The following is a 26,717-nucleotide window of genomic DNA, read 5'->3' as shown; positions in this document are numbered from 1 at the left end:
TGCACCTATCATTACTCCAATGTTGGTGTGAGCAGTACTGTTTTCAGAGGGAGAGATAACAGTAAATTAACCACTTACAAGACAATATCATTTTCTCAATATCATCAAATTCTATATCTTAAGAAGTTTTAAAATAAAGAATACAAAGTAGGAAATTAAAAAAATACAATGGAGAAAGAATATTTAAAATCAATAAAGTTTATTTCATGAGTTTTTATTATCATTACAGTTTACTTCACATCAATCAACTGACCTTTCCCATAGGTCAAGTTGATTTGCTTTAAGATTACAGTGAATCCACTTGTAAGTGTATAGAGACAGGGCTAAAGTGGTAACAGTGTCATAAGTTTACTCTGTTTCTAGGAAAGAGCATTTCTTATGACTGCAGAAACCTGACCAGGCTTCAGATACCGACTCTTCAGTTTTGACATAGCTGCCTTCACTTCTTTGTTTCTTAGCGTGTAGATTACAGGGTTTAAAATAGGCGTGAAGATGGTGTAGAATACAGCAAGGACTTTGTCAACTGAGTAACTGCTGAAGGGCCACACGTAGATGAAAATGCACGGTCCAAAGAATAAAGTGACCACAGTGATGTGAGCAGTCAATGTGGAGCGGGCCTTCGCCATGCTCGCAGAGGACCGATTCCTAACTGTAACAAGTATTACAGTGTAGGAGACAACCAAGAGGAGAAAGGAACTCAGAGAGAGAAAGCCACTATCTGCAACTATTAGTAGGCTGACAACATAAGTGTCTGTGCAGGCTAACTTGGTCACTAGAGGAAGGTCACAGAAAAAACTATCTACCTTATTAGGACCACAAAATGGCAGGTTAACAGTGAATGCTAACTGGCTGGTAGTATGGATGAAGCCCACAAACCAGGAAATGAGAACAAGCACAACACATACACGGCGGCTCATGATCGTCATGTAGTGGAGAGGTTTGCATATAGCAACATAACGGTCATAGGCCATGGAAACTAGGAGCACCATTTCACTGCCAGTGAAGAGATGAACAAAGAAAATCTGGGCCAGGCAGGCATCAAAAGAAATAGTCTTGTGCTCAACCAGGGAGTCTGCAATCATTTTAGGGGTAGCAAAAGAGGCAACACATACGTCTATAAATGACAGGTTTGCAAGCAGAAAGTACATAGGGGTGTGAAGGCGGGAATCTGAGGTCACAGTGAGGATGATGAGAAAGTTGCCCAACAGAATTGCTAGATAAAATAGTGAAAATATAAGAAACAAGAAAGGTTGGAGCTCTCTTGAACTAGACAGTCCCAGCAATACAAATTCTGTCACCCGAGAATGATTTGTCTCATTCATTGATTTTGGAAGGGACTTAGTTTCAGTTACCTGAATAGGAGAGAAACAGAGGTCAGTTAATGAAGTGAGCATGGGTTTGATGTTCCAATTACACTTAAACTTTTCAGAATTGCAATTCCTATTCCTATTTATGTGTCTGGGTTTTCATGAATTTTTACAAATTATACAGCTAATGCAGCTAAGTATGGAAGGTTGAGTTAAAGGGGAGCATTGTCAAGGAGATGTTCAACCAACTTGGATATCTAAATACATGAATTTAAGAAATAAATCGACAATTTAAAAATGAATTTGAGCATCTGAAGTTTTGGTGACACTACAGAAATCCAGTCTAAAAATCTATAGAGACAAAATCTAAACCAATTTTTCTAAAGTAAATGATATAAAAATTTTTTGAACATCTGCCACAGAGGAAGATAATTTCACAAACTTAATGATGACTAAAAAAGTTAGACACAGAAGAGTATACACTGTGTTGGCCTATTTCAATGAAGTTCAAAAATGGCAAAACTAAGGTGTAGAAAAACCACATAGCAGTTATCCTTAAGGGACAGGAAGTGGAAATGAGAGGGGCTTCTGAAGGGTTGGTAATACTCTTTCTTGATGTGGTTGATAGTTACATGGGAGTGTTTACTTTTTGAAAACTTACTGAAATATGAACTTTTGCTTTTTTCACTTTTGTATACATAAGTTGCATAATTATGAAAATTAAAACAAGAGAGAAAGAGAGGCAGCATTAGATTTGTGTAAGAGAGCTCACAGGAGGAATCATTGCCTTAAGTGATTATATCTTATTTCTTCTCTACAGTTAAAAATTATATAAACTACAGTACAAAACCCTGGTAAAATTGAAGGCCCCAAATATTATTGAAACTCTTTTATGATTCAGCTCTTCATGGAGTTCTACTTTATCGTGAAACCTAGCACACTGGTTCCTTTCAATTAATCCCTGAAGCTATGAAGCTTCTTTAAACTGAGACATTGGTGTTACTAACCATAGACATTTTATTGAGCTGATTGACATTTGATTTGATGTGATGTGGCTTAACAATTTATAAGTTATATTGCTTGCTATAAATACTAATGTAACTAATAAGTTATATTATTGGGAATTCAGACCAGGAAAAATCTGATTTTTCTTTTCTACTCAGTTATTCTATATTCTATGTTATCAGAACTTTCTTCCTTTTACGTTATTTTTATTTGTAGAAGCCATTTAGAACTTAGAAAGTTTTATGGTAAATAAAAAAAAATGTGAATTGTAAAGGAGCATTATATAATCTGATTTTGAAGAATCTTTCTCTACATCTTAATCAGCTCTTGGGAGAAGATCTCTTATATTTCACTCATTTCTAACCACTTGCATTTTTGATACTAATGTCTTCTTAGATCATAACTGCAAATTGCTTAGTCTCTCCTTGGGTTAGACTGGAGGGTTTATGTATAAGAACAGAACATGTGATAAATAATTTTAACTCCCAGAAACCAAATTTAGACTCACCTCTGTATTTCAAATCTCCAATTCTCCCCCCAAAAATACAAATTTTCTGCATTATTTGCAGGTGATGTGTTCCAAGACCCCTAGTGGATGCTTGAAACCACTGATAGTACTGAACCCTATATAAGCTATATTTTTCCTATACACGCATACCTAAGATAAAGTTTAATTTATAAATTAGGCTCAGTGAGCGATGAACAGTAATAACTAACAATAAAATAAAAAATTACAACAATATACTGTAATAATGTTTATGTGAATGTGTTTCTTTTTTTCTCTCTCTCTCTCTCAAAATAGGTTAATGTTTTTGGACCACAGTGGACCTCAGGTAACTGAAACTGCTGAAAACAAAACCATGGATGGGGGGACTCTTGTATTATCGCAGATTGTATCAAAACTATGGCTCTAGGCTTTTTAGAAGAGTTTAACAGGTGGAACTTGTAGGTAAAGCAGGCTACAGAAAAAAATACACCAATCTCGCTTTCTTCTCACTTCCCAGAAGCCCTGGCCCTTCAATCCTGTGACATAAATACTGCATTGAATCCCTAAGGCATAAATAGAAGTAAAATCTAACAAAATCAGTGAATAAGAGTTCGTAGGTACTCCACCAGAAAGAGCAAAGCCATAAGCACAGGGAATGAGTGTCCTAGGGAGACCCTCCGGTGCTACAGCAGATAAGGGCATCAGGAGGCATTTCTGAGCACAGAAACTTCCTGGCGTCTTTCGGCTAAAACACCTAATCCAACTGTGTGAAAGACAGTCATAAGAATCATCCTCCCAGTAGTTTTTCTGACTCTTCTGCAGAGCTCTATTGTTCCATTTTCATCGGCTTCTTCAGGTGCTCAGAAAAAGAAAAGACTGTTTTTCATGGAGAAAAACATTGGGCAAGTTGATTCAACCAAGAACTTTCTTAGTACATAAGATGAAAGTGGTGGAACACATGAACTCTAAACTTGTTTCTTACCTAAATCCATTCTTGTTTAGTTCACTTGCTTTATATAAATTTAAATGCCTGCTTTTCCCCAAGCACTGTGCTATGCACTGGTGATAAAGCAGTTAGGTTTATAACTTGCCTCCCTAAAAATTATTTGCTAATATTAATAACCCTTTGTTTATTTAGACAAGCTGATGAATTCACTTCCCTTTACCCCCAGTACATTCCCTATTAGATAAAATTGACTGTCTTTTTTTCCCAATAAAATCACTGTACTTCAGTGAAAACAAAGCTATTATTTTAAAATGTTCTATGTTGTATCATTGGGTAACTGTGTGATGCTGAGCAGTTCCTTTAGCCTTTCAAGACTATTATGATCAAATATTAAATCTTGAGGCTATTAACCTCAAAGAGACACTAAACATATTTCTTAAAAGATTATGTAGATGAAAATTATTTAACCAACTGTAGTGACTAAGTATATGTAAGCATTCTTAGTAATGTATTATTTTAGATCAGAAGAAGAAAATATTTTCCCATAATTTTACATTATGTGGTCTGACTCACACAAGAATGAGTTTCCAATAAGTAGATGTGCTTATGTAAAGACCTTTTTTAAAAAGAAGTTCTTGAAAATTTGAAGATGGATTAATGCATGTATAAAGGGCTGTGCTAGGCAAACCTCAGTTTCCTCCTATTTTAAATTCTATCAAATGAATCTTGCCTCAATATTTCTATCTCAGATATTATGACTGACAGATGAAGTGAAATAAATAGGTATCATATGCAGGGGTCACCAAACTCTACCAGTTCAAAGAGGTATCTTTCACAAACTTCCCAATATTGCTGTTCCCCTGACCCTCCCACTCCAAATGCAGATCAGAGAAATAGCAGTCTGTGTTATAGACTATATTAGAGACAAACGCTGGTGCATGGTCTTCAGAAGGATGCTGACAAAACACTTTCACTTACCTAAGATGAAATGGAAAGTGTGGAACTATCCTATAATCTATAGTCATTAATGCTTGGGAAGAATTTCATTGTTATTCCACATCTCCTAAGAAAACAGAACAATCCCTGAGGAGATAAGTCATAAAGAATTTACTTCTAAATAAGACAGAAGTGGATTCAGGGTGTCTGTAGCTGAGTTGTCTTCAAGCAGGTGAGACAGGTCTGGATGCTGTATCTTCATCTAAGTCTTAGGCAACTAGAGGAGCATTTGGAGCAGTCGGGAATCTGAAAGGAGAAAATTAGTAGACTGAAAAGAAATGCTGAAAACAAAATCTTCTGCTTCACAGTTTTGCAAAGGATTCAGCCTCACTGGAGCTATAAACTGGAGAATGTTTTAGGAAGTACCACCAATAATAGTGATTTTTGTATGATTTGGGACCTGTAAAGACTCTGAAGTAGTGGGAATATTGCATCATTTTGTCAAAAATTTCATCAGGGAAGATTTAGGGTTTTCTTCCTTTCATCTGACTTTCCCTTGATTCAAAGTGTAGGTGACTTTTTACTTGCTTCTCACAGATGTAATATATATATATATAAAATAATTACATAACTAAATCAAATATCTTGTACAGTAGTGATATAATGAATTTGCCATAATAGTAGTAATATTTTACAATATATTTTAAGGAATTATACATGGGATAGCTTTTGTTCACAAATAGAATATATATCCAGCAAGAAATGTTGGATTTCATTAGTGGTTTATATTACTACTTTCTAGTCATAGATTAAGAAGGACCATTCTAAACTATAAGCTTTAAAAACCTGAAGTTCAAATCAATGGATGCTGTCCAACCACATTATGGACTATTAAAAATGTATTAGCCATATTGAGTACAATGTACACTACTTGTGTTTGTGGGTGATAGGTGCGCTAAAAATCTTATACTTCACTACTATGTAATTTATCAGTGTAACCAAAAACCACTTGTATCCTAAAACCTATTGAAATAAAAGAATATATTAATTTTTAAAAATTAAATACATATATTAGCCTAGGATATAGAAAATATATTTTCCAATTCTATCTTTCACTAAATAACTTTATAATTGTAAGTAAATTACATGCCCTCCCAGGTGCTCTGTGTTTCCTCAAAAAAGAGTAGAATTCCCTCTCCCAAACGCATTGTCCGGTTTTTGAAAAACATGATCCAAAATGAGTAAGTCAATTCAAAGATAATAATTATAAAAGATTATATTGAAATTAATGTATGTCCAATTAAAATAGTAAAACACCTGGTTTTAGTAAAGTCATGCAGCAATCACTCTTCAGAGTTAGGTATTGGGACAACAGTAGGTAAAATGGGCACAGAATATTCAAACATTAATTTAAAACAATATGGAGGAAAATTGACTGTCTCTGGCCTCTGTTCTCTGTTCTGACTCAATCCCTGTCCTTGGCCTTAAAATATCAGCACCTACCCAGGAAAACAAACTTCACCGGGAGCCATTGGATGAGGGACAAAGATAGAGAACCCATGTCTTTCCAGACTTCAGTCTTCACCCTTTACACTCAAGTATCAGTATACTCAGCACACTGATATAAGAAAAGCCATCACAATTATTACAAACTAATTGGGAATTTGACGTCACTGGGCTGTAGTGACCAAGAGACCCAGAGGAGAGTTGCGATAGCAGAAATCACCTTAATCAGGGATAATTATGTGAGACAATTTGTTTGCCCACAAGAATTAAGTGCATCACCTTGAGGATTTCACAAATGGAAGAAGCAGCAGGCCTAATGGAAATGCTTTGTTCTGTAAGAGATGTAACATTTTTTTAAAGCAGTGAGTAATTTTGTTAGCTAATTCTTTATGCTTCCGAAGAGCTTTAGAAAAGCACTATTGGGAGTGTCAAAAATTGATGGGGAGTCATGATGTGACTGTGCATATTACATGGCAAACACCTTGGCATTTTGACAGCTTCACAAGAGCCATATGCTTGGTTTCTAGGGCAAGGATTCTAGAGTAAAAAAGTGAAAGCTGCTTTATTAATACAATAGAAATGCTGTATCCTACAGAGTAGATTCTAGTAAAGAGACTCCAAATAATTTTGCAAAAATTTATATTTCTGAGTTCAAATAAAGAATCTGAGCATTAATGGGACTCTAGATTCATAACACAAAACTCAAAACTCTGGTACCATGCAATCTAGATGTGTCATGATAAAAGGTCCCCTGTGCACCCCCTTTACAGATAGCCACTTCCCCCTCCTCAAACACCTGGAAACCATTAATCTGTTTTCTGTGCCTACAGATTTGCCTTTTCCAGAACATGATACCAATGAAATTGTACAATGTGTAGCCTTTTCAACTGTCTTCTTTCATTCAGCAATATACATTTAAGATTCATTCTTCTTGTTGCATGGATTAATAGCTCATTCTTTTTTATCATGGAATAGTATCCCATTGTATTATCTACCACAGTTGGAGTATCCATTTGTATATTGAAGGACTTCTTGGTTGCTTTCTCTCTGTTTTTGGTGATTATGAATAAAACTGCTATAAACATTTGTTTGTAGGTTTTTATGTTTATGTTATTTTTCAGGTCAGGTGGAAGATATGATTAGATAAGAAGATATGTTTGATTCTATCTATTTTAAACTCTGAAATTAGGTGCAAACAGATAAGGATTGGTATATCTTCATGATTGATTAAGCCCCTTATCATATGACATGCTTCTCTTTACTTTTGATTATAGCTTTTCTTCTGAAATCTACAGAGTCAGATATTGAAATGACTGCTTTAGTTCCTTTATAATTACTATTTGCATTGTATTGTATATCTTTGTTCATCTTTTTATGTTTAAGTAGTCTGTGTCTTCATATTTAAAGTGGATTCAAGGTAGGCAGCAAATAGTTGGCTCTTGCTTGTATTGTTCATTCTAGCAATATCTGCCTTTTAGTAGACTTCTTATACTGTTTACATATAATATGAATGATATGTTCAGTTTATATCTACTACCTTGCTATTGTTTTTTTTTAATTTGGGACTTCCTTTACTTTCCATTTTTGTAGTAGAATTCTGTCAACCATGATATGCCTTACTTTTGTTTGACTTGAAAAGTCTTCACTTCACTTTCATTTTGAAGGATACTTTTCATACTTAAATGATTGTGTTGACTGTGTTGTTTTCATTCTGTTTTTTAACAATTCTAATCATGTTTTACAATAGTAACTATTCAGTTATTTGAATTCTGGTTTTTCAGAATGTGGTTGTTCTTTTATCCATGGCTACTGTAGGATATTTTCTGTATGACAAGTTTCCCGTATGAATTGTGATATGTCTTCTTCTGATTTCTTTTGATTTATCTTGCTTGAGGTTGGTAGAACTTCTTGACTTTTTAAATTATAACTTTCAGTCAAATTCAGAACATTTTGGTCCCCATTTTTCAATATATTTTTTCTATATGTTCCTTTTATCCTTTCCTCTGGAACTCCAATGACCTATGTGTTAGGCCAACTGGCATTCTCTTACATGTTACTGTGACTCTGTTCAATTTTTTCTTTCATATCTTTGTCTCTGTACTTCGGTTTAGAGATTTTCTATTGCTGTGTCTTCTAGTTTACTGATAATTTCCTTTGTGGTGTCCAACATTTTTCACCTCATGAAATTTTGATGTTGTTAATATATCCTCTCTTCATTCTGTTTACATTTTTATTTATATATTTGAGCATATTTATGAGAGCTCTCTTAAAGTTATTTTATTCTAATTTCCACATCTTGATAATTTCTGAGCTTATTTGAATCAGTTTCCAATTTACTCATTATGATGTATATTTTTATGCTTCATCACATTTATTGATTGTGAAAATTAAAAATATTTCTGAGTGCTGGATTCTTTCTTTTTTATTCAAAAGTAGTAGTCTTTGTTCAGTCAGCAAAGTTACTTATGGGCTAGGCTAATTATGTCATTTTATTTTAAAATATTTTAGGATGAGTTTAGAGAAGGCTTCTCTAAGCTACTTTAGCCTTGGTATTAAGGAATTATCTGATATTTAAGGAATTGCCCAGGATCGACTAAGGTCTTAGGTATTTTTATGTTATTTAGTTATTTATTTAGATGGAGTTTTCACTCTCGTTGCCCAGGCTGGAGTGCGATGGCGCTATCTCAACTCACTGCAACTTCTGCCTCCCGGGTTCAACTCATTCTCCTGCCTCAGCCTCCCAAGTAGCTGGCATTACAGGCATTCGCCACCAACCCCGGCTAATTTTGTATTTTTAGTAGAGATTTAGTTTCTCCATGTTGGTCACGCTGGTCTCAAACTCCCGACCTGAGGTGATCCACCCACCTCGGCCTCCCAAAGTCCTGGGATTACAGACATGAGCCACCACGCCTGGCCAGTGTTGGGAATTTTTAAAACCCACGCAGTTATAGAGTTTCTATATGCCATTGTAAGGATATAGAATTTTTAACTCACCCAGTTCAGCTTATAGCTCTACAAAATTTTTCCTAGATTTTAGGAGCTTTAGCCTTTGTGTACTCATGTTACTATTCAATAACAACTCAAATGGGCCCCATAGAAATGTCTGGAGAGTTTTTTCTGTGTAATTTTTCTGTGTTGTGGTGGTTGTTGTTGTTGTTGTTGTTGTCCTGGATGTAGATTTTGGCCATCATCAACCTTCTGAACTCCATTTTCTGTATTCTCACTCATCAAGTTAGTTGTGCCCTGCTTTGAATTACCTGTGCTGTCCTGAAATGTAGAAAGTACCTCCGTGGAGGAAACTGGGTTGATCATAATATTAATCTTATGTTTTATTCTCTCAAGGATCTTAGTCTTGTGTTGCACATAGATCAGTGCTTAAACACAATGTAGTGATGTATTTTACCCAGTTTTCTTGTCGCATAATTATGAAGGGAAATTAAATCCAGTAGTACCTCATGGCTGGAAGTGGAAGTTCATACTGTCTTTTTTTTAAAATAAAAAAATCATGAATACTGTTTACATCTCTTTTAAAATTATTTATAATTCATTTACCATGAAATTTACCCTTTTAAAGTATACAGTTCGGTAAATTTTATCATATTAACAAGGTTGTGCAGCTATCACTACTGTCTAACTCTAAAACATTTTCCACAACCCCAAAAGAAACCCTGTAACCACTAGCATTTAATTCCCATTTTCCCTAAATGCAGCCCTTGGATACCATTAAACTATTTTCTGACTCTTTGGGATTGTCTATTCTAGACATTTCTAATAAGTGATATGACATAATAATAATGTGTCTGGCTTCCTTAACTTGGCATATTGTTTTTAAGTTTCATCCGTGTTATGGCATGTATCAATACCGTATTCCCTCTTATAGCTATGTAATATTCCATTGTAAGGATATAGAAATTTTGTTTATTCATTCATCAGTTGATGGGAATTTGAGTTGTTTCCAGTTTTGATTGTTGATAGTACTGCTGCTATGATGTTTTTGGATAAACATCTTTCTCTGAAATGAAATAAAATGAAATAGAAACCTATGAACTCTGACTAGAATTGGAATTTCTGGGGCATATGTTTCACTTTTTGGGGAACTACCTAGCAGATTTCCAGAGTGGCTACACCAATTTACATTCTTACAAGCAACAGATGAGGAATTTAATTTCTTGACAATTTTGACAGCATTTGTTATCTTCCATTTTTTAAATTACTTAAAACTATCATAATGGTTGTGAATTGGTATAACATTGTAGTTTAAATTTCCATTTTATTAACAACTAATGGTGTTGAGCAATATTATGTGGTTAAGTATATGTGCATATCTTGTTTAGAGAAAAGTCTATTCAAATCCATTGCCCATTTTTAAGTGGGTTATTAGTCTTTAGTTGTTATTTTTGAGAGTTCTTTATATATTCTGGATACAAGACCCATGTCAGACATTAGTTCACAATTTTTTTTTTTTGTTTGGTGAATTTTCTTTGAACTTTCTAGATTGTGTCATTGAAACCTCAACAGTTTTTAATTTTGATAAAATTAATTATCTATTTTTCTTTGGTTACTTGTGTTTTAGGTGTCAAATCACAGAAATTATTGCCTAATCTAAAGTCATAAAGATTTACATATGTTTTAGTATGTTGTGTTTTCATTTTCATCTTAAAGCATTTTATAATTTCCCTTGTAATTCTTTCTTTGGTCCAATGGATATTAGGAATATGTTGTTGAACTTCCACTATTTGTTAATTTTTCAAGTTTTACTGTGTTAGTGATCTCTAATTTCCTTCCATTGTAATGAGAAAACATAGTTGGCATGATTTTGATCCTTTTAAATTTAGTGAGACTTGGTTTAGGGCCTAATATATGGTCTATCCTGGAGAATGTTCTATGTGCACCTGAGGAAACTATATATTCTACTGTTGTTTGGTGGCGTGTTCTATAAACACATTGTCTGTTTGGCTTACAGAGTTTTTCAAGTCTTTTATTTCCTTGCTGATCTTCTATCTTAGTGCTCTACTTAAAATTAAAAGTATTAACATTTTTGTCTATTATTGTCAAACTGTCTATTTCTCCCTTGAATTATGTAAGTTTTTTCTTTATGTATTTTAGGACTCTGTTGCCATTTAATGAAATAATAACATACACACATGTACAAAATTGTTTAATCTTCTTGATGGGTTTATGCTGTATCATTACACAATGTCCTTCTCTTTCTCTATTAAGACTTTTTGTTATAAGGTCCATTTTATCTGATGTTGATATATCCACTCGAACTCTCTTTTGCTTACTGTTGGCATAGTTTCTCTTTTTTTCATGAACCTTCTGTCAATCTATTTGTATGTTTGAATCAAAAGTGAGTTTTTTCATAGGCATCACATAGATAAGTTGTGTTTTCAATCAATGCTGCTTATATCTGCCTTTTAATTGAAGTATTTCATCTATTTATATTCAGTCATTAATAATAAGGTAGGACATCTTCTATTCTGTTATTTGTTTCTATATGTCTCGTATCTTTTATGTTTCTCTATTTCTTATTATATTCTTCCTTCATGTTAAACATATATTTGCTAGCATATTGGTTTAATTCTCTTTTATTAGTGGTTTCCATGGAGCTTACAATTATCACCTTAACTTACAACAATCAAATTTGGATTAATATCTATTTAATTTCAAAAATATTTTTAAAACTTTGCTTCTGATATATAGCTCTGTTTTTTCCTCTTCTCCCGGCTGTTATTGTCATGCAAATTACATCTTTATATATTTTGAGCTGAACAACAAGTGGGTTTGTAGGTGTTTCTTTGTGAAGTTATCTTCTAAATCAGATAAGAGAAAAAAGTATTACAAATAAAATATATATTTATGTATTTTACGTTGACATATGCCTTTACCTTTATTAATCCTCTTTATTTCTTCATAAGTATTCAAGTTACTGTCTAGGACTTTTATTTCAACCTAACGGGCTCTTTTTAGTATTTACCATTAAGAACCAGACTACTGTTCTTTAATAAATGTTCCCTGGGTTGCTGTGAGCCTTTCTTTAATCTCCAGGGTTTGGAAACTGTGGCTCTGTAAATTTTTGTCAATTTTTCATTTCTTTATGGAAGAGGGATTTTTGTTTAGCTCCTTGCTTTATCATTTTTGGTGGCATAACACTCTATTTTGTAGGGTGTTTTTTCTCTTACCACTTTTACTGGATAGATATTCAGTAGAAAATAAATCATTCTACCAAAAATGCACATGCACTTGTATGTTCATCACTACACTATTCACAATAGCAAAGACATGGAATCAACCCAGGTGCCCATCAATGGTATAACAGATTGGATTTTTTAAATGGTAAATATACACCATGGAATACTACACAACTATAAAAAAAGTGTGAAATCATTATTTGCAGCAACATGGATAGAGCTGGAGGCCATAATCCTAAGCAAATTAACTCAGAAACAGAAAACCAAGTATTGCATGTTCTTACTTGTAAGTAGGAGTTAAACATTGAGCTCATATAAATATAAATATGGTACCAATAGACACTGTGGACTACTAGAGGGTGAAAAGGGAGCTTGGTTTAAAAACCACCTCTCAGGTACTATGCTTACTACCTGTGAGTCTTCTAATTTTAACTATGGACTTGGTTATATTTATTATCCTATAATTGATACTATAGTATTTCATATGTTTAAATTCTAGCACAAATAATAAGTATGACAGAAGGCAGATTTGATAAGCGTTAATGCCTTATTTGTGAATATAAAATTTTACCTTTATAACATTAAGTTGTTAGCCAGAATAATTATGAACTGCAACTGATGAGGTAAAGCAGCACTTTTTAGAGTCTTCATATCGCCTTTTATGTCAAAGCAAGTTCTGTTCAGTGGCGCGATCTTGGCTCACTGCAGCCTCGACCTCCTGGGTTTGAGCGATCCTCTTACCTCTGCCTCTCAAAGAGATATTTTTTAATGGTGCCTGTATAAGGGGAAAAACTGCTTATGAGTTTTAATGCATGTAGTTGCAGCTTTAGGGAGGATGTTGTGAGACACAGAATATAGGAAATGGCATCATAAGATTCTGCACTGTGTTTGCCAACTCCAGATCACCATATTCAGGCCCTCTAATTCAGTCTAGTAAAAAGCTATTTGTGATATAAACACAGTAACAATAATCAAATATGTTCATTTCAAAGCCCAAAAGTAGAAATTTGTATTACTTCTTTGTAATTGTCTAAAAACCCTGCTTGGAACCCACATGTCGTCTCCTTAGCTTCCTCATGGCTTCCTTTATATCTTTATTCCTCAGAGTATAAATCATGGGGTTAAGGAGAGGAGTGAAGACAGTAAAAAAACACAGAGATAAATTTGTCAATTGGGAAACTTTCAAAGGGCCAAATATAGATGAATATTAATGGGCCAAAGAACAGAAGCACAACAGTAATATGGGCAGACAGAGTGGAAAGGGCCTTGGACGTCCCATCAGAGGCTTGGTGATGCACAGTAGCAAGGATGATAGTGTAAGAAATGAGCAAAAGGAGGAAACACATAAGTGAGAGCAGACCACTGTTGGTGAGCACCAGGATCTCAAAAACATAGGTGTCTAAGCAGGCAAGCTTGATCACTAGGGGGAGGTCACAGAAAAAATTGTCTACCCTGTTGGGTCCACAGAAAGGCAGATTGACTGTGAATGCCAGGTGGCTGGCTGAGTGTGAGATCCCAATGGCTCAGGAAACCCCCACCAGAACAGTGCACACCCTCCGGTTCATGATGGTCATGTAGTGCAGAGGTTTGCATATAGCAATGTATCTATCATAGGCCATGGCAACAAGAAGCACCATCTCACTACCCCCAAAAACATGCAAGAAAAAGATCTGTGACATGCATCCCTGGAAAGTGATGGTCTTGTGTTCATTGAGGAAGTCTGCAATCATCTTGGGAGTGGCAAACATAGCCTGACACACATCAGTGAAAGAGAGATTGCTAAGAAGAAAGTACATTGGGGAATGCAAATGAGAGTCTGTAATTACTGTGATGATGATAAGGATGTTTCCCAACACAGCAGCTCCATAAAACACAGAGAAGATAAAGAAAAGGAAGACTTGGAGTCGCCACGAGCTAGACAGTCCCAACAAAATGAATTCAGTAACCACTGACTTATTACTCCATCCATTAACCAAATCTGGGCTGCTGAAGTTATCTAGAGGGAAAAAAAGATAATTGAGATGGATTAAGAATAAGCTTTTTACCATTTTGCAAATGAAATAGATGCTTTGATTCTAATCAATATAAAAATTAAAAGGTGAGGCTATAAGACAATGAGTATTCACATGATTGTTAAGAATTAATATTTTCCCTGGGTTCACTTAGATAATTATCTGAATTATTATTTACTTTTGACTTTATGCTTTGCCAAGATAGATAGATGGATACAGAGAGAGAGAGATTTATCTAACAGATAAACCTATATAGAAAGAAAGAAGTCGAGAGATAGAAAGAGAGAAGCCGAGAGATTTGCCATTGTATTCTAAAATGTTTTTGTAGAAATGTGCAATACCTTAATAGAACTTTGAGAATCATACATACTGTACTTACACATTCAGATTATTAATAGTTGAAAATTAGGAGTCTAGCACCATTTACAGAATCTTGAAGGGACAGGCAATTTGGCCAGGTGTAAAGATATGGAAATCAGCCCAGTTACTTTGATAAATGACATCAAATAAAGGAATGGCATGAGGCCATATATTTGAGGTATCTGCAGCAATAAGAATAGACTGAAATTTATTTGTAAGAAACTAGTGTGAGCGAGATATTGCATTTGCTTATCTGTATCAAAAAAATGTAAAGTATACAACAGTGAGTTAAATAATTTAGCAATGACAGATGTATCTTCCTAGAATCCCAGAAGCATACATCCTTTTTAATCAAAAGTGATTCTTTTAGTATCACAGTTGTACTCTTTACCCTTTCCAATGTGATTTATCTTTTACAGAAGTTAAGTTTAGTGTTATTTAAAATGATTGGCTACCTGCTCTTCAAAGACGGGACTAAATGCAATTTCAGATAGCATAGTAGATTTTCTAATTAAACTTATATTTGAACTACTTACGTTTGCTGATGATTTTACAGCCCCTTCTTACCGTATATGAGCTAATATCACAATAACAGAAGAGTTTTCCAAAGCCTATTGAATAACATCTCTGATGTAATTAATTCATTCAACAAATAATTATAGATTGTCTTTTCTGTACCACTCACTTTTATAGACTCTGGGGACAAAGCAATGGGAGAAAAAAATAAAAACTGTCCCATCCTCATGTAACTTACATCCTAAAAGTGTGGGGGTGGATGGTGTTGGCATAGGCAATTAAAAATAAATAAGCAAAATATGTAGTTAGTGACATCTGACATGATATACATATTTATGAATTAAGAGGGGAGAAGTTGAGAGACAGCAAAAAGAGAAAAAAAGATAGTTTGGTAATGAAGATAACCACCTTGGTCAAAGGAAAATATTTATTGAATAGTGCCATGGAGCAAATAAAGCAGAACACAGGAATATGGACTATAACCAGGTGATCAGTAAAAGCCTCACTAGACAGGTTACATTTCAGAAAGACTAAAGAAAAATGAGGAGCAAGCCTTGAAATCCACTTCAGACCAAGAAAATAGCAAGTATATGCAATACTTATTTGTGAAAAATAAGCATTCCCTTGGGAAACATCAGTGTAATTTTGCAAGTTTATTAGAAATTAATTAAATGAAAATTTAGTTTTTAACCTTATTATGGACTTGACATGCAAAATTGACTTTTTTGAATAATATTCTCCTCATAGGCTTAAGCATGTTTATAATTTTAGGGAACTATAAGTTTAGTCTTAAAATATAGATACACACTAACAACGAGCCTTTTTATTTTCTAGAATAAATATGGATATAAAATTGTTTTTGAAAATATCTATTGACATATGTATGCATATGTATATATGCCCATGTACAGAATTTGAAAATGATTTTATAATTTTGATATAAGTGCATGATGGTAATTTTATCTAATTTTATTCAAAATAAAATGGAAACAATCTGTTTTCTCAAAGAAGAGCCTAGCCAGATCCCAGAAGCTATGTGGAGTTCCCTGTGTGTCTACAATAATAGTCAATAGTTGAGACAGACACTCATGGCACGACTTTCAAATATTGAGGTCATTAAAAACATAAAAATTAGTAATTGGTTTTTTTGGTATTACCTCACAGAATCAGATGCCTTTTGAAGTATCTGATACTGTAGCTATATGTATACAAAGCCTGACAAAAATGTGGAAAGTGATAAGTGTAGTAAGTCAAAATTGTCTAGTCTAAAACCATTTCAGTTTGTCTGCAACTTGGTTCTACAAGTACAGGCAGAATTTCTCTAAAATCATTCTAAAAATATTTTTCCGTAGTAAGAGATGATCATATTCCATATTAATAGTTGTGTGACTCGTCAGTCTTCTTGGAAAGGCAGAGTGTGAATTTCCTCAAGATGCCTTAATATAAGGACACACAGTTTGAGATCAGATGTGGGTTTAATTTCTGGCTTCACTACTAATAAGTAGTGATATTGTAGAACAAACACTGTGATAGTGTTTGTTCATTCATTCCAACTTCTTGAGTACCTTTGGTGATTATGTACCCAAAACTCTGCAGGCCCAGAGAGATAATGATGATCCAAACAGATAGGATTAATGTCCTTGTGCAATTTACTGGAATTCTCTAGACTTTTGAGTACTTATTTGTGATAGTGTACGTTTCAAAGAGCTGTGTAAACTATAAAGTGATATTCTAATTGAAAATTATATAATATAGTTTTACTTTCTTACAAGTAAAGCCAATCTGAATGGAAAAATATTTGCTTCTGAGAATATTAACAATCTAAGAGACTTTTAAAGACCAAATAAGATTAAAATGAAATATTAGAATTAAGTCATTATTTTCTAGAATAAACCTATAATTTATTAAAACATTGGAATATAAATCTGACGAAAAGGAAAGTAAACACTGAAGAAAAACCACATAGAGTTCTTTACAATTCTCTATTCACCCATAGCTACTTCTAACCTTTAGCATTCTTCACCTCTAACTTATTTTTTTTTAAAAAGGAATTTAGTAAACTAGAACTAGAATTATGTTACAAATGGATACCGTTGTGAAATAGGGAAAGACATTCTTTGAAGTTTCGTTATTAACTCTACTTCAGATTTCAAATACAGAGTTAAATAATGCCCTGTCTTGGACATCAGGTTATACTGGAAATAATCTTCTCTACTGGGGTTAACACCCCATTCTGAGTACCTGATTTGGAAATTAATTGCAGGTCTCTGCCTAAGGTAATGATAAATCAAACGTGAAATAAAACTTCCATTTAAAGGAGAAATGTGAAATTTGTATGAATTACTTTCTGGACTCAGAAATTAATTTGACTGAGCAAGGAACTTTAACTAAAAGCATTCTGGTCAAACAGGAAGGAAGAAGCAAATATTATAACACAAGAGGTCAAACTGTAGAATCTTCTGTGGCTCAAACTCTAGATTGCACAGCTCAGATTAACAAATAGATACATTTAAAGGTCTTAGTGAGAGTGGTACAGATGTCAGACATGAAAAGAGCCAATCAAAGTTGTAGAAGAGAAAAGATAGTTTGGTAATGAAGATAACCATATTTATGGGAAGAAATTGCCTTCTTACTATGTAGATAATTAAGTTGGATAAAGGCTTTTGGGTATGACGAGATCGATTTAGTTATCTTGCAGTGATATGTGACCAATAATTACTTTATTATCCTTACAAAGCTATAAAGTAGATACTATTACAATCCTCACTTTGTGTTAGAAGCAGCTACCTTTTAGTGCTAAAGTTAGCGTCACAGGGCACACTGGTAGTCTGAAGGTTTGAATACGCAAAGAACATATGCTTAACTGCTATATATTGCTTAATTAAGGATCTTATTACTGAAAACCTCTATCTAAGGATGTCTACCTGGTCATTAAAATAACTTATTATTATTTTAAGAGACAGAGTCTTGGTCTATCACTCAGGCTGTAGGGCAACTATGTGATCATGGCTCACTGCAGCCTGGACCCCAAGTGATCCTCCCAACTCTAAAATAACAAAGTTGTGCCCAATTATATTCTCTGCTCTTTCTGAACTATACATCAACATGCTCACTTTTATCTTGCTACTTCAGTCCCATGCTTGTGTTAGCAGTGCCAATAATAGCAATAATTCACTATTTTGTTTTATATTAGGCTTTCACACCCAAATCCCAAGTCCTCATGCTCAAAAACCCAGGTTGCCTTGACCGTAGGAATAACTGTAGCCCAGAATCCCTTTATCTCTCTGAATGGCAACATGTAGAGTTGCTCTTAAGCTTGATGTGATTAAATTACACATACCAATTTTGAGATAAATCTCAGGAAAGTAACAACAGGGTGAAGAAGAGAAGCTTCCAAGACTTTTTTAAAAATAATTTTAAAAAGGGGATCACGGGAGCCTATAAGGAACTATTTAAAGATCATGACACCCCAAAGTCTCAGATAGCCAATCCCATGAATTGCGAAAGCCAATTAAAAAACGAACTTTGTTACATGAATTCATCTTTTGGCTATGGGAGTTATTAACACTATTTTGGTTGCTTCTCCCCATATCAAGATGGTAAGAACTTTTAAATTGTTTGCCCATAATTGCAAATGAGAACATATGTCATTGAGAGAGAAATGTAGTGACCTCAAAGTTTGCAACAACTACATTTGCCCTCATTTAACATTCTGCCTCTATCCATGTGCTTTCTTTGTCCTTATGTAAAGTGACTGTGCCAGTACGCACTAGTACACATGCACAGGGCCTGAAGAAAATTAGATCCAAAGAAATATAAATCCAGCAATGGGTCTAAGAAAATTAGAATTTTGTTTTCTCTAATCTTGTACTGCTTCCTTCTCTTGAAAATTTTTATGCCAAAGGTTTTCAAATTCCATACAACACAATATTTTGCCAAGATTATCCAGTATTGTAATTGTCACTATACAATACTTGACCATACAAGAGAATCAGAAAAGAATCTTAGTCAGACATAAGTGGGTAAAACTGCCCAGATATAAAAATAGCTTGCTTTGGGATATTGTGGAAACATATCCCATCAGAGCTGTAGAAGGACTTAGGAAATCTACAGAGAAGAGCAAGCGACAAAGACAAAAGTAAATGTTGTGACACAGAGTGAGTGCCCAGGAAATGTGATCAGCCTAATCGAGGAGAGGAGCCCAGTCGTCAGCCCAGACGGATAGACCACGTTTCTTCTTCACATCTTCTCTTTAATTTTCACAGGCATTTCAATTCTTCTGTTTCCAAATCTAATCCTCCTTTAGTCTCCCTTTTCCCAGGTAATGGCATTTCTATTGCCCCACTGGTTTCAGCCAGAAACTTCACTCCTTCTGTTTTCTCACTCCCACATCCAGTCCTGTTGTGCCTTTCTCTAAAATATTACCAATCCATCAAAGCTTTCTATTAAAATTTCCCTTGTCTAAACCTTCTCTATCTTTATGCTTCAATGTTTCAAAGGCCTTCTAATAATCTCCAACTCTCTACACTGATTTTTTTCCAGTCAATTTCTCCTGAATGCTCAGAGCAGTCTTTAAAAATAAGATAAATCTTTAAAAATAAGATAAATAAGTCAAACAACTTTAAAATGATAAACATGCAGTCATTCCTCTGTATACATGGGTTCTGTGTCTATGGATTCAATCAATCACAGATCAAAAGTATTCAGAAAAAAACAATTCCACAGATCTTCAAAATCAAAACTGAAATTTGCAACACACCAAGTACTACATTGAATTCACTTAAATTAAGTGATATGTAGACATTGTATTAGATATTATAAGTAATTTAGAGATGATTTAAAAGTATACAGGAGAATGAACATAGGTTATATGCAAATGCTACACCACTTTATACCAGGGACTGAAGCATCCATGGGTTTTCGTATCTGCAGGGATCTTGGAACCAATTCCCCATAGACACCAAGGGACCATCATAGTCCCCATTGCTCTGGGAATGTAATCCAATCTCCATAATGAGCCCTTGCTATCCTGTATTTTACATATTAACCTTCAGCTTCATCTCTTCTCACTCATTGGTCATTCACTAAATTCCTGCTTTCATTTTCTGGAACACACAATCCCTTTCCACTTCAGGGAGTTTCCATTTCTCTTTTGTCTGCCTGAATATTGTTTCCTTTGGCTCTTCTCATGTATATCCTTCTCACAGGAACTAAACAAAAGGTTATTCATTACACAGAGCACAGAGAGGCTCTTTCTAAGCGCCATTCCCCGCTCTTCACTCCTATTTCTTTTTTCATCTCACAACATTACTTACTACCTTCCTAACGCTCATTAAACTTTTAATTTGTTCTTTTGATTTTCTTACATGTTTTTGTTTCTCTCTCCTTCCTGCATCTCCACTCCAAGACTGTAGGACCCATGTGGGGAAAAACTGAGCCTCTTAGGATCACTATCATCTCCCCAGCACCTGGCCCAGAACCTAGCAAATAGTAGATGCCCACAGAATATTATTGATTCACTGAATAAATGAATGTACAAGTGGCCTTGAGGTGATTACTTTTTACCTTTCAAAAATACCATAAAACTTTTTTTTTTTTTAATGAGAATGTTAGAATGGGGTCATACGTATGTTTTTATTGACACTGGCTTGTTTTACTCAACATAATGCCTTTGAGATTCACCCAAGTTACTCTGTGAATCAGTAGTTGGTTCCTTTATATTGATGAGTGGTATTCTGCACTGACTCTGGACTTGGCCATGTGTCTTGTTCTGCCAAAAGGAATAATAGCGCAAGAGAGTTTTACATTGGGACTGCCATCTAGTGTTACTATTGGAATACTGAGGCCACCATGTAATTGAGCCTAAGCCAGTCTTCTGGAAGATAAGAAGCGCTGATGTCCTGGTAAATGTTTAAGAGCTGGTTCTTGGGGTAAAGCGGGCAGAGAAGGCTCTGATTTGTAGTATTTTCCTGTGTCTGTGGTACAAATACTCCCACTATGGCAGATTTCAAGCCACTAAGTATATAATAACTACCTCACAAAACCCCTGATAATATAAAATAAGCTCTCATTCAGGTATAAGTCAGCTCCAGCTGATGACAGATGAGAGGCCACGTGGAGAGAATTTGGGGGCCTGGCTGACAGTAAACTAGCTCATGTTGCTAACCTGGCAACTACCAGACATATGAGTGTGGTCAGGATAGATTGTCCAGCTCACCCAGACTCACCAGACATCCTAGTAGAGATCAGACATATTGGCCCAGACCAGAAAAGGTACTCAACCTGGTTTGTGAACAAATATAAAATGGTTCCTAGTTTAATTCAATAAATTTTGAGGTGGCTTAATATGGAGCAAAATCGAATGAATACAATTGGCTATCATGTCATTCCATATCACCTATAGGTATCTTGAATATTATAAATAAACAAATGATAAGCAGTTTCTGAAAAAAAATGAGTCTGCAAGACACCATGAAAAGTAGTAAAATTTTTGTTTTACTGAGATAAGTGGCTATGTTGTTGTCATATTGCTAGTGTACTTCTAGGTTCATGTGGAACTTGAATTTTTTTTTTTAAACAGTGAAAATACGGGTTGTAATACCAGGAGTAAAAATGAGCTGTTGACGCTAGCATCCCATCCTAGTTGATGTTACATTTTTTTCTTTTCATTATACTTTGTTGTGACAATTGTTATAGAACATTTCACACAAGTTTCCTGTAATAACCTGTACATTAATACTAGTGGTCAATGTCAAGAACCAGACCCAAAGCTGAAACCAAATATTTGAAACACAAAGATTTAGAGATGTTCTACTCCTCTTCTTTTAAGAAAAGACAGAATTCATATCATCCTGGTGGTACAATAGGAACTGAGCTAATATTTTAAATTGAATTTTAATGCCAGATAATTTGCATAGAAATGAACCAAAATAAACCACTCAGAATTAGGTCCCTTCTTGTACAGTTGGACAGTAAAGAGATTTAACCATTATGGACCTATGTAACAATAAGGGGAAGAAAGCACAGAAAACAGCCTTGATCGTCATTCTCATGCCCTAAAACAAGATATTTGGATTTTCTTCTTTACATGGACTCTTAGGATATGTATATATGTACTGTATAAACTCATTTCCTACTTTGTAAAACCAAACCCATTACCATGAGTCTGAATTCCCTCAACTTTCTCTCTTAAGTATCTAATTTTCTCTCTTAAGTGTCTAACTTAAGAGATACAATATTCAACTTTATATAACTTTCTTAACACATCATTAAGAAAGTTATATGTGTTAAGAAAATTATATAAACGCATCTCTTCTCATTTATACCCTAAATTCTTGAGATCAACTATTACATCATGTCAGTTGTCCCGAGGTCATCATCTCCCATTCATTTCTCTTGAAGTTTTGTTTAGTTGTTTGTTTCATTCTCCACCCTTTTCCATTCTGGGCCCCTGTTGGCTCACTATCATGGCTGCATTATCTGGGCTTTTCTGCCTCTTGCCTTTACTGAGATTGGAGAATGAAAGGAACTGGCAGGAGATTAGAGGGAAGGAGAAAAAGGTCTAGATTTTACTTCTGTTTCTCCTCCCTGCCACTTCACTAGAATTCTTCTAGTAATCTACCCTTGAGTATTTATATCTTGTAGGTCCCTTTATGGCTCTAGCTCTCATCAGTTTCTAACCCTCTTCTTGTCTCTTCAGGCAAAGAGTAATGAAGTTTCCTGCTGGTTCTGGTGATAGGATGCCTCATTTAATCCTGCCAATATTTTTATAGATAGCTGATCCTCATATTATGTTGAAAACCATTGCCAAATATGTTTGATGTTTCCTTCTGTGACCTTGACTAATACACTTCTTGACCCATTGTAATGGGTCCGCTTCCTGGTCAACACTTACAAAAATGTGACCCACCAAGCTATTTCACTAAATAAATGGCCTCTGGTTTTAGGGAAAATTTTGTCATTCTCCTGTGAGAAGGTGCTAAAAGTATTTTTTTTAATAACATGTTTTTTTCTTTATATTTTTCTATATATTCAATTACCTACTGAGTATCTCCACTTGTTTTCATATGCACACTTCAAATTCATTATGGGGAATATTCAACTTATCTTTCCCATATATGACAAATAATAAAGATATTTTTTTAAATGAATGAACTCCTGGAGTTGTGTATTGTCTTGCTAGCTCCTCAAGCAAGAAAATTTTGCACCAATTTTGTTTCTCCCTTACCTTCAAATGTAGTCAATTAATAGGAATTATCTATACAAACTTTAAATATTTCTGAGTCTGTTCAATTCTATTTTACTATGATCCTCAACTAGCCCAACTTCATTACACACTGGATTGATGCAATAGGTGTCATCAACTTATCTCATTATCTTTATGATTTTTTATTTCTAATACATTTTCTGTGATCAATCAAATTGCTTATTCTAAATAGATAACATTAAACCTCCTACAATACCTCAATCTTTCCATTGTACTTTTAGCAAAGTTGAGATTTCTTAGTAAGACTTACAACATCATTCTAAAATTAATTTCTCTACCCAGGCTTATTTCCCACTCTCTTTGTTATTAGTTTGAGTAATTCTAGCTAATGTAACAAAGTATCATAAAATTTTAGGTACTTAGCCACTTGAAATGATATATCTGCTCATGTAACTGTGCTCAGTAGTGTTATGGTTGGTGACTGGTCACCTGTCAGTGATTGAGCAACCCAGGTTTCTTCCATCTCTATTTTTGAAAAGTTTTATTTTGGTTTTATTTGTCTCATAATAATTTTACATATTTATGGGGCACAGTGTGATGTTTCAATACATGCATACATTCAGTAATGATAGAATCAGGGTATTTAGCATATTCATTATCTAAAACATTGATCATTCGTTTGTGGTACAGACTTTTAAAATCCTCTCCTCTAATTATTTTGAAATATGCAATATTAACTATAGTCACCCTGCAGCCAATAGAACCAATAAGCACTTGGGTGATGAAATAATTTGTGCAACAAACTCCCATGATACAAGTTTACCTATGTAACAAACCTGCACATTGTACCTCTGAACTTAAAATAAAAGTTTTAAGTAAAAGAAATGCTACTGATTTTTTTAGGTTGATACTGTATCCTGCAACTTTACTGAATTTGTTTATCACTTCTTAGCGCTTTTTGGTTGAACCGTTATATAAAATCTATGTATAAAATCATGTCATCTGCAAATAGAAACAATTTGACTTCCTTCTTTCCAATTTAGATCCCTTTTATTTATTTCTCTTGCCTAATTTCTCTGGCTAGGACTTCAGTACTATGTTGAATAAAATTGATGAAAATTGACCTCTGTGTCTTGTTTCAGATCTTAGAGGAAAAGCTTTCAACTTTTCCCTGGTTAGCTGTGGTTTGTCATTTTTGGCTTTTATTGTGTTGAGGTACATTTTGTTGAGAGTTTTGATCAAAGAGCATTGTTGAATATTGTCAAATACTTTTTCTGTTTATCAAAGTGATAAATTAGTTTTTATCCTTGATCCTGGTTAATGTGATGTATCACATTTATTGCATTATGTAGGTTGTATTATCTAGAATGAATCTCATTTGATCATGGTGAATGATCTTTTTAATGTGCTGTTGAATTTGGTTTGCTAGTATTTTCTTAAGGATTTTTGCATCTATTTTTATCAGAGATATTGTCCTGTAGTTTCATTTTTTGTTGTGTCTTTGACTGGTTTTTGTATCAGAGTTATGCCCGCATTGTAGAATGAGTTTGGATGAATTCTCTCATCTTCAATTATTTTGAAATAGTTTGAAAAGTATTGATAACGTCCTTTAAAATGTTTGGTAGATTTTCAGCAGTGAAGCCATCAGATCTGGAACTTTTCTTTGATGAGAGACTTTTTATTATAAATTCTATCTTGTTGCTCACTATTGGTTTCTTCAGAGTTTCTACTTTTTCATAATTCAATTTTGGCAGGTTGTATATGTATATGTTGGCATGTAGTTGTTCATAGTAGTCTCTTAGAATCCTTTGTATTGCTGTTACATCAGTTGTAATGTATACTTTTTTATCTCTGATTTTATTTGAACCTTCCCTCTATTTTTCTAAATTAATCTAACTAAAGGTTTGTTTCTGTTCAAAAGACTCACTATGGATTTCTGTATTGTTTTAGTAACTATTCCACTTATATCTGCTCTCATCTATTTCTTTTTTCTACTAATTTTGTGTTTGTTCTTTTTGTTCTAGTTCCTTGAGGTATGATGTTGGACTGTTTATCTGAGTTTTCTTGTCTCTTATGATACAGGTGTTTATTGCTATAAACTTCCCTCTTGGAACTGCTTTTGCTGTATTCCATAGGTTTTCATATATTGTGTTTCCAATTTCATTTGTCTCATGAAGTGTTCGAATTTTCTTTTTAGCTAATTCATCAATCCATTTGTTATACAGGAGTATGTCGTTAAATTTACATGTATTTAAATGGTTTCTAAAGGTTTTCCTGTTAGTGATTTCTAGTTTTATTCCATTGTGGTCAAAAGAGATACTTGATTTTGGTTTTTATAGATTTGCTGAGATTTGTTTTGTGGCCTAATATCTGATCTACCCTGAAGACACTTCCATGTGCTGATGAGAAGAATGCATACTCTTCAGCTGTTGAGTGGGATGTTCTGTGAATATCTGTTATGTCCACATGATCTAGAGTGCGCTTTATATTTGTTGTTTTTTGCTGAATTTTTGTCTGGATGATTTGTCCTTTGCCAAAAGTGAGATGTTGAAGTCCTCTATTATTATTGCATTGGGGTCTATCTCTCTCTTTACATTTAATAATATTTGCTTTATACGTCTGGGTATTCTGGTTTGAGATTTATATATATTTGTAGTTGTTATATCCTCTTACTGAATCAACCCCTTCATCATTATTATATCATGACCATCTTTGTCTCTTTTTACAGTTTTTGAATTAAAGTCTATTTTATCTGATCTAAGTATAGCTACTCTTGCTCTCTTTTGATTTCCATTTGCATGGCATATAATTTTCTTTTCTTTATTTTTAGTCAATATGTGTCCTTACAGGTGAAGTGAGTCTCCTGTAAGCAATATATAGTTGTATGTTTTTAAAATACATTTTGTCATCTTTTAATTACAGAATTTAATACATGTATATTGAAGGTTATTATTGATAGGCACGGATTTACTATTGCCATTTTGTTGATTGTTTTCTAGTTATTTTATAGGTCTTTGTTTCTTTCTTCCTCTCTTGTGTTTACTCTTGTGGTTTCATGGTTTATTCCATTCTCTTTTTCATTTGCGTATATGCTGTAACTTTTTTTCTTTGTTGTTACTCTGGGTCTTTCATAACAAATCTTATAGTTCTAAAGATCTAAATTTCTTTAGATATTCTTGCCTCTGTATTTCCATATAAATTTTAGAATCAGCATGTCAATTTGCTCAAATGTATTATTAGAAATT

General features: G+C 34.1%; 1 protein-coding gene and 1 pseudogene across 1 annotated transcript; both read right to left on the bottom strand.

The window, feature by feature from the left end:
* Positions 1-203: 203 nt before the first annotated feature.
* On the bottom strand, positions 204-1,463 carry LOC101021626 (olfactory receptor 4K15). The gene has a single exon (XM_003901464.4). It carries the CDS (start codon positions 1,392-1,394, stop codon positions 360-362), a length of 1,035 nt encoding a protein of 344 aa, XP_003901513.1. The 5' UTR covers positions 1,395-1,463; the 3' UTR covers positions 204-359.
* A 3,440-nt stretch (positions 1,464-4,903) lies between these two features.
* Positions 4,904-16,114, bottom strand: LOC101023038 (annotated as a pseudogene).
* Positions 16,115-26,717: the final 10,603 nt, after the last annotated feature.

This window comes from Papio anubis, chromosome 7 (genome assembly GCF_008728515.1).
Source record: "Papio anubis isolate 15944 chromosome 7, Panubis1.0, whole genome shotgun sequence".
Classification (NCBI taxonomy): Eukaryota; Metazoa; Chordata; class Mammalia; order Primates; family Cercopithecidae; genus Papio; species Papio anubis.
This window is presented reverse-complemented; position numbering and strand designations above follow the sequence as displayed.

Bases quoted from the DNA above. Each gene is read 5' to 3' on its own strand.
- LOC101021626 (XM_003901464.4), bottom strand. From the start codon at position 1,394: ATGCTCACTTCATTAACTGACCTCTGTTTCTCTCCTATTCAGGTAACT.